The sequence below is a fragment of the Branchiostoma belcheri genome, unplaced genomic scaffold, assembly GCF_001625305.1.
Source record: "Branchiostoma belcheri isolate BF01 breed outbred unplaced genomic scaffold, Haploidv18h27 scaffold85, whole genome shotgun sequence".
Classification (NCBI taxonomy): Eukaryota; Metazoa; Chordata; class Leptocardii; order Amphioxiformes; family Branchiostomatidae; genus Branchiostoma; species Branchiostoma belcheri.
The window spans coordinates 1,000,765-1,009,992 of record NW_017804520.1 but is presented as its reverse complement, the minus strand read 5'-3'; the positions used below and the strand labels follow the sequence as shown (position 1 = coordinate 1,009,992).

Genomic DNA, 9,228 nt, shown 5'->3' with positions numbered 1-9,228 from the left:
TGACATCCTCTACTTACCTCCTACTATGTCGTAGTAACATCTAATAGTATACATGTACATCAACTTTATCTTGTCGGGGGTCTATCTGCAGGCTTTTGATAGCTTACTTTGCCGTAAATTTACAACATGACCTGAGCATACACATTACGTCTTCCACACACTAGCACCATGCTCGATTCGTTATTCCTGGCACCACATACATCCAGGCAACCAGGCTGCTTTTTCCCCCCAAAAAACGGACTGGATGGCTTTTTCCACCGATCGGACTGGACTGCTTTTTCCACCAACCCATACATGTACATCCAGTCATGTTCCCGTCATAAGAAGCTCAGGAGCTTTGACAATCGGCCTCTGACTTGGTATCAGACTCGTCCTCTTCGCTGCTGCTGCTGCCATAGTCCCCGCACAACTCCAGCCAGTCCTGGGCGTAGTCAGCCAGCTGACTGTCACGTCCGTACGCAATAACCAGCAACTTCTTGGCCTTCAAGATATGAACATACTGATATATCAGAACCCCATGTCCCACTCAAAAATCAAGACCATAGCATGTCCACAGCACGAGATATCATACCATGTACCCCGCTGCAGTAACTTACAAAACCGCTAGAGTACCAAAACTTGACCTTCCTTTTCCCAACCTTATCCTACCTACCAAATATCATAAAGATACGTGCACCACATGTACACCAGCAAGCTTAAGTTGTAACCAATTACAAAATCTTCAACCCCTATATATATGGTGTACCAAAACACATAGCCTTCTGACGAAGGTAATGATATTAATAATGAAGCATTGAAGAAAAATTCGAGGTTCTTGTACCTTTTTCAAGCTGATGAGGGCATTGTCCAAGTCGTCCAGGTGGTAGTAGGCTTTTCCCATCTTGTAGTACAGATGCCCCGTATCTGGCTCGTTTGGCGGCAGGTATAGCCTGAAAAAGGCGGGCAAATGAATACACAGTGCTTTGAAATTTAATTTCAAAACTAAGTTTGACTAGCCACTTGAATGTCTAAAATAAGGGTCTATGCTTTTGCCGTAGGTTTGGTGCCGTTGGTTGCTTACGTGCAAAGGAAAAATAAAAGCTGCCACGGCAACGAAAAGAAAGATTTTGACAGGTAAACGACTGTCACAGCAGTATCTTACTTAGCCAATCTACTGTGATTTGGGCGGGCTCTCTTCGGGCCTGTAGTGACCAGCTCAGATAGGCTATGTAGTTGAGCTGGCCTGCAGCTCAAGGGCGGCGGGATATCACTACAGGGCCGAAGGGAGCCCGCCCAAACCGCGGTAGATTGGGCTACATCTTACTCGAATGCCCGTTCCAGCCTTTTGCCGTACTCTATGGCTTTGGTCCACTCCCCGAGTTTCACGGCCGCGGCGAACGCGCCCACCAGGATTCGTATGACGTGGATGTTGTCGGCGTGGAGGATCTTATCCAGTTCCACCAGACAGTTCTCACGGAACAGAAGGTCAAACTCCACACCTGAGACAAAGTCAAGGCCAACCAAAACTGTAGTAGTACAGGCTTCAATGTTCTATGGCTTGATTTTAATAAATCTATTCACCAACTGGACTTTCCCAAATTTTCGACTGTACAACTCCAGTCTTTCCAGTCCAGTCTTGAGCAATCCACCGCTTCCGTGACGTCACGCAGATGACACATGTGACTCCGTGAGTAGTAGATAATAGGTTGCAGAAAGTCTGTGGCGCCCCCCGTCCCCGTATATGTCATGTCACAGCGCGCTTTCTACCTTCTCCAGTTTAGTATTGGATGTATAATTTACTCTTGCAAAGGATGCGTGCTTCACGGTCTTACTTTTACCGCCTTTAATTTAGTAACTAGTACGAAGGATATCAGTAGCCCAAACTCTTGGCTTGTGGATGACGTCATCGGCATACTGTATGTAAACTTCCAGATCTTCGTAGAACTCCGTGCTAAAGTCGGTATAACCGCAGGAACTGCACTTCTCGTAACGTTCATCTGAAACAACAAAATGAAATGTTGTCTGGATGTTATAATTCTAATGGAACTCACCGGTACCGGTTGCAACGATGTACCATTCACGGTTCATTCCTACTAGAAGAAACTAAGGCAGCATTAATGTTATTATTTTCTTTTTGCATATTTCACTGTATCTGTTCATCTTGCTTTGTTGTGACCTGCACTTAGCAAAGTGACAAAAATGTGCAATAAAGGTCGTCATTAATTCATTCATTTATTCCGGCATTAAAGTCATTCAACATATATTGAAACGAAACCATTCGTTACTCACTTTCAGGTACAGATACACTTTAGGACATATTGTTTTACCACACATTACAATAGGCCGATAGTTCTGCTGAACGGCGTTAGGAAACTCTTTTCGCTCATCGTGCTGGAACGCTGTAAACCTCAGGTAGATCTATATCTGCCACGCTCACAGTCCGCTTACCGCCGGGGCCATAGCACAACCGACATCGTTTTCACCAAGAGAATCCTGGCCGACTTGGTCATGACGAAGGTGTGTGACTTTCACATCCTAGGTATAGATCTCAGCCGTGCCTTCGACACCGTGGACAGAGCTCAGCTCATATCGGTGCTGAAGGACGTGGTAGACGATGATGACATAGTGCGAATGGCACATGCTCTCTTGACAGACACCACCCTCGCGGTACGCGTCCGAGGAGAAGCAGCCCCTCCGTTTGAAGCAGTTGTCGGCTCACCCCAGGGTGACAGCTTAAGTCCACAGCTCTTCAACATCTACTATGAGGCAGCCCTCCGTGATCTGCGTGAGACCTACCCACCAACCCCTGCCGAAGACAAGCGGCTCAAGCTACCACCAGAGACCCAATATGCTGATGATCTTGATTTCATAAGTACATCCCACCAACATCTAGAAAACATACACGAGCAGGCGATAAAGGTTCTGCCAGAATGGAAGCTACAGGCCAATGCCACCAAGACTGAACGAATACATATCTGTTGGAAAAGGGAGAGGGAGGAGGAGACATGGAGAAAAACGAAGTCACTGGGCTCCCGGCTAGGCATCGCTGATGATATCGACGGGAGAATGCAGTTGGCCAACGCAGCAGTTAGGAAGATCTGGTACATGTGGGGAGCACAACCTGTCTCCCTGGAGCTAAAGCTTAAACTCTTTAACGTTTACGTCTTACCTGTAATGCTATACAACTGTGGTACATGGGGGTTAACGGAACAGTTAGCCAGCAAGATCGACACCTGGCACAGGAAGCGGTTAAGACGCTTAGCTGGGTATGTCCACCCACACCACATCAGTAACACCAACCTGTACAAGATCTGTAACTCCTCTCCCCTTCAAAATGAAGTCCACCGGCGCAGATGGACTTTCTTCGGACACATTCTCCGCATGTCACCTGACTCACCTGCACAAAAGGCCCTCAACATCGCCTTTAGCAGAAAACTCTCGCCAAGGAAAGGCAGGCCCCGAGGAGGTCTTCTGGACTGTCTACTAGACGACGTCAAGTTGTACTTCCAGCAGAACATTAAAGCCGAGGCCTACGTTCTTAAGTGGCTACGAGACCAGGCAAGGCAGAAGGAAAAGTGGAACGGACTGTACAAGAACATTAAGGACTCATACTGATTTGTTGTGCCGATCCGGCTTTACCTTTGGGCAATTAGCCGCAGATTGGTACCCGAGAACAGTTATTTATTATTATTATTATTATTATTATTACAATAGATCTACAAACATTCCTTTGTCACGTTACCTTCCTATCCTAGATATGATATGACTTACTGGAGTTTGGTTTCACCTGAGCCTGACAACTCGGACACTTCACTGACTTCATGAGAGCATCCTGAAACAAGAACACGTCATCACTATGAAAACACAGGAATACTTTGTCGACAGAACACTCTGATAAAACAGGAGGTCAAATACCGCCATTTATTGAAGTAACGGTCGGTGCATAAACCATTCCCAACAAAATCTTCAGTGTGTATGTTGTTCAGGGAAGAAGCTATCAGTCCATACTAAATTTCAAGTCAATCCATTGATCTTAACTTAAGTGACATGAATCAAAGTTGAAAAGTTCCGACTATAAGCGAAATTATCTTGAACTTTACAGACTCCAACCGCTTACTGTTGACAGAGATCTCTACCAGGATCTCATAGAGGCGCCTATTCTACTTGATCGGAGTCTCTACTCTGACATGTTTGTGTATATATGGTAGACTAAACTTACCCTGTCGGTATCTAAGCAGTGTGGACACTGACATTCGAAGAAATACTTCTTGAGATCAGCTCGCCTTTCCAGAGTGACGTTGCCTTTCTCAGTATAGGAGTGACAGATCTGCACAAGATACAGAAATACGATCAAACCTTCTGAGTTCGATTGAGATCTTTTTATCAAATTTAAACACGATGGTGGTACACTTGGCTTGCAATACTTGTATACGTATGGCACTATTAATCTCCAATCGGGTTCTCTGGGGCAAGGGCAGTCTTTTTCATTGCATGGCCGCCTAGGCTGTAACCAGTAGACTCCCCTTGCAACGTCTGTCTAACGTATAGTGTCTAACTGATAACAGGTGGTCAATAGACTTCCACTTACAATGTCTAACGTATAGTGTCTAACTGGTTACAGATGGTCAAATAACGCGGGTTCAAAAAAAGTAGATTTGGCCAAAAGGGAGAATAATTGAAAGGGAGAGTTTAGCCAGCGTAGAGTTCATTTGCCCGTGCAGAAGGGGGAAATTAACCTAGGCCTGCTGATGAGGACTGACTCTCCTGGCCAACTATTTCCCTTTTTTACCGAATTCTATGATCTGTACCCTCATAGGAAGGTCTGGTAGAGGCTATCCCATTGCACCCGAGAATCTGCTTGGATGTATGACACCACAGTATGAAGTACCTCCTCTCCAGGTTGTATGTCCACCAGAGCCCTGATCTGTAGTCTGGGACCCCGGAACGTCGCCACGCAGTTCGTCTTACAGCTGTGGTTAGTCATAGCGGCTCTGAAATAACACATAAACGATATACATTAATTGTACTCATTTATCTATTTATATATTTACTTATATATATCATATAACATCATATTGATCAGATATGCATAACCCCAGCGGTCGGTTCTACAATGTATTTTACTCATCAACAGTGAATTGTTGAACAGATTGTATCATATCTTCGACCCAAAGATCTCTGAGTTGGTCATGGATGGTCTACTTACTGTGGGTACACTCCAACTCCTATTTCTTTTAGGTCCAGATCGTGGATGGCAAAACAGTTGCAGGTGGCCTGGAAGAGAAACGTTAAGACTATGAACAAAGCAAACCTTAGAAGATGCGACCATTACCCAACATTGTTACAAAGTAGTGGTCCCTGTTTTCATGAATGTCCCTTTGAATGAGATGAATTTAGGAAAGGAAGGTTTCTTACTTTGCCGTATAGACTCTCCAGTTGGGCTCTGTCAGGGAGAATGTCCTCATTCACGTAACTAGCCAACTTCTGCAGCTGGACTTTCAGCTCGATGCTGTCCTTCAGCTCTTCAGTATCTGCATCGAACACGGGCATTGTGACTTTGTTGGACGACTGGAAAACCATCATTGTCTTCGGGTTTAGCACAAAAGTAGCTTTACTTGAGGCAAAGTACTGCAAGCAGCACGTCGGCAGGATGTACTGCACCTGCACAAAACCCGACGTGTACTGTACAGAGTCACTTCGGCATGCGCACAACGTTTAAGCTTTAAGGTCATTCTCGCGTATTGAAAGATGACATCCCGTCTATAGCTTTCAAATGTTGTATAGGAAAAGATATCGTCAGTAATGGGAAGAATTCTGGCAACGTTGAACATACATCCAACGGAAAAACGGGTTTCGTTCTACCAACATTCTTCTTTAACCCATCAACATGGTGGACTCTAGATTACGTCATAGTCACGTGACTGCAAGCAGCCATTGATAGAGTAGACTCACGTGGGCACAGATCACACAATGGGCCCAGGGCACCTTGTTCATATTTTCTGGTACTCTGCAACAAAATGTGAAAAAAAATGTTACCTAATGTGTTGCATGCATGCAAAAATTTATGGCATCAAATTTATATAGAGAAGAACAAAAACAGTGCATGGATCGTAGCCTCCACCAGGCCTCCCTACGGGGGTACGGATCATAGAATTCGGTAAAAAGGGGAAATATTTGGCCAGGAGAGTCAGTCCGCGAGAGGGCTAATTTCCCGCAAATAAACTCTACGCTGGCTAAACTCCCTATTCTCCCTATTGGCTAAAATTTTACTCTTTTTTAAAAATAAACCCGCGTTGTTAATCTGGTGGAGACTACATGGATCGTATGAGAGGACAAACGCGAATGAGTGTAGTACTTGTCTGTACAAAATTCGTCCCAACAGTCTAAGATGGAAGGGAAGCTTCATAAGGCGCCGGTAGCCGTCACATTCTGACAGATGTTCTCGGTGGGCAGCTTTCTGTGGAACACAGGCAGTCAAACTCAGTCATCAATTCGCACAAACATAATGTTGTGTTACGTCGGTGAAGGTTAGACATCCAGGTAATAAAATACGCCAAAAACAGTTACTCAAGCAACTGGATAATTTTAGAAACGGCCAGACCTGGAAACGGTCAGACATGATTTTGGAAACGGTCAGACCTGCAATTCTCCTGCAGTCTCTTAGTGTCACTGATGAAAGGAAGTGAATTCTACCTGAAACATCTGACCATTTCCAAAATCATATCCAGTTGCTTGAGTTGCTTGTTTTTTTGGCGTATGATGTTCTGTTCTATCTTAAGCTTGTTCTGGTATCTTGAAATGCCATGATAAGTTGGATACTTACATGTAGTACAGGCGCCGTTGTATTCCGTATGATGTATTTCAGATCATATTGTCACAATTGCATGCTCTGTCTATCGCCGTATCGGGGACAAGTTTCATACCAGCACAGATTTAGAAACAGGAGTCTAGTGGCGAGTCAAAGTATCAACCAGTCAGCATGTGAACTATGTTGTACACCCAGTGTCGGTACTCGGGCTGGGGACAAACCCCATGACCCCATCAATTTGAATCTTACGTAATTAGGATTTGTTTTTTGGTTTGTTAGTAGACGTTACATGCAAACATAAAAAGCATAAAATGAAATATATCGAAGCCCAATCCACGCAAACGCCTTCCCTACCTGACACTCTTCGTCACAATATTTCGCAGTTAGACACTTTGGGCATGTCAGGAGCAGCTCCGGACTGAAAACGCAAATAAAGAAAATCATTAGTTGTTTCAAGTAAATTATCTACATATAACAATAACTACATATTGTATCGTTTTGTCGACATTTTACAGAACTAGAGATAGATTTTTCTCCGAAATACTTACTGTAATTACTAATTACATGGGGTTATGTTTTTGGTGCTTCTAATGAATTTGTGATATCACGAGTGAACTGTATAACTAGAGAAGGTATGGATGGTTTCTATTGATAATTTGTATGGGGTAGGGGTCTGCAAAGCGAAGGACGATTTTGGTCCCCTAGCGGCTTTCTTACGTACTGCAGCAGGCAATATTTATCGAGGCGATAAAATGAAGCAATGTACTTATCGATGGGTGCCATTTCTGTCACTGATAACGAGTAGCATTTCACGTCACATCTAGTCTAGATCTTTATGTTGGTATTCCGAACATCTTGTCTATGTTAAGTCTACGGCCGCCAGCGCTTAGAGTTCTCATGACTTCACGTTACAGTACATGTACATGTAGCTCGGACGGATGTCATATTTCTCACATTATAACGTTACAGTTGTTTTGTTTGTTTGTTTGTTTGTCTGTTAAAAAATGATGACGTGCATCCCTAGACCAAAAGTTCAAGTGTGTATTTTTAGCGAAATGTTTTTCATGACTTTCACCCTTTTTGGTCGAGCGCGCTGTAGAGCGAACGAAATGTGATCTCCTCCCGACGCAACAGGAGATTGAAATAACATGCCTGCGGTAAGGACGCCACAGGGCCGTGTTTGCAGACCCAAGTGAAATATTGTTCTTTATCACGCGCTTGAGGGGATACAGAGTCATAACCCTTATAGCTGTAATGGTCCGTTAAGTGATTCTGTACATGTTATACAAGCAGATTGAAACCTATAAAATTGAGGAGGTAATTTCAAATCAGGCAAAGAACGCCAAAGAACGCACGGACATTTGAAAACTAGTAAATACTTTTGAAGCCCTGAAGGCCTCGACAAGGACAGAGTAGGGGGTAGGGTAATGAGTAATACACAATCAAGGAAAGAAAACAGGGCAGGAATTCGTAGGCATCACGTTAAATATTGTAGTGTATTGTTTTTGGACAATAACTATAATTCGTAGGCATCACGTTAAATATTGTAGTGTATTGTTTTTGGACAATAACCTGTTCATTGTCATTCTAATATTTAGTGGGATAAACCATCTATTCCTTTCCTTTATTGCTTTATCTAATTGCTAATCCTCCATGGTACAAAATAAAAACATATCACACATACTCAAAAACATACACCCGTTACAGATACAAGGGTTTGGAGGTCGGAATTTGTATACAATGACAGATGGCTTATTACAAGTTGATAGTCTAAATGATGATTGAATAATGTCATTGCATATTGGGTGGAAAGGAATTTCAGAGGTTGATTAGATAAGTCGTATTTAACCGTTAAATGATTGAGAACTTCCATTTGTTTCGGGCGGTTAACGTTAATGACTGTTTACACACTTCTTCTATTATGCTGAAGTCACATTTCCAAACCGGGGCCCGGCCGGGCAGTCTTATAGAACGAAAAGTGTGATATAAAACCTTAACTCCCTTTTCACAACGTCTACACAGCTACAGTTACCACTGTGCGTGCGGTCAAGTAGGTATACGCCCGCCCTACAATGTCGTGTCAGATATATAAAGTAGGAAATATTGTCATGTTTGTTATTTTTAGGTCGAGACTGGAAGCCTCTAGCCTCGAAAATGACAATTGCGAAGCCCTTTAAACAAGCAAGTTCTCATGACGATTAACGCGTTAAAACAAACAAACAAACAAACAAACAAATAAACAAACAGTCAGCGTTGAATCAATAAGCATTGAACAAATATCGAAATCTGTTGCATGTACAGTGTTTTACCTTTGTTTTATCAATTTATCTATGGCCTGCGTAACTAGCCAGTGGCTGTTACGTAAGGATCAGTAACAATGCAAGTACAATACATAAGTTTTGACAATAATAAACTACTGCATATGTACAATAACAACTAAC

The 9,228-nt window shown here is 43.2% G+C and overlaps 1 protein-coding gene across 1 annotated transcript; it reads right to left on the bottom strand.

The window, feature by feature from the left end:
- Positions 1 to 328: 328 nt before the first annotated feature.
- On the bottom strand, positions 329 to 7,248 carry LOC109487009 (N-lysine methyltransferase SMYD2-A-like). The gene is made up of 11 exons (XM_019790925.1): positions 7,142 to 7,248; positions 5,932 to 5,986; positions 5,395 to 5,510; positions 5,186 to 5,253; positions 4,868 to 4,970; positions 4,199 to 4,306; positions 3,751 to 3,811; positions 1,895 to 1,976; positions 1,304 to 1,477; positions 821 to 929; positions 329 to 481 (listed from the first exon to the last, which is right to left on the bottom strand). Exons 1-11 carry the CDS (start codon positions 7,229 to 7,231, stop codon positions 329 to 331), a joined length of 1,119 nt encoding a protein of 372 aa, XP_019646484.1. The 5' UTR covers positions 7,232 to 7,248.
- Between the last annotated feature and the right edge of the window lie 1,980 nt (positions 7,249 to 9,228).

Bases quoted from the DNA above. Each gene is read 5' to 3' on its own strand.
- LOC109487009 (XM_019790925.1), bottom strand. From the start codon at position 7,231: ATGATTTTCTTTATTTGCGTTTTCAGTCCGGAGCTGCTCCTGACATGC. The intron at 3,812-4,198 runs GTAAGTTTAGTC...TTCTTGTTTCAG, and splicing joins ACTGCTTAGATACCGACAGG to GATGCTCTCATGAAGTCAGT. The intron at 930-1,303 runs GTAAGATGTAGC...CGCCTTTTTCAG, and splicing joins AGGCTGGAACGGGCATTCGA to GCTATACCTGCCGCCAAACG.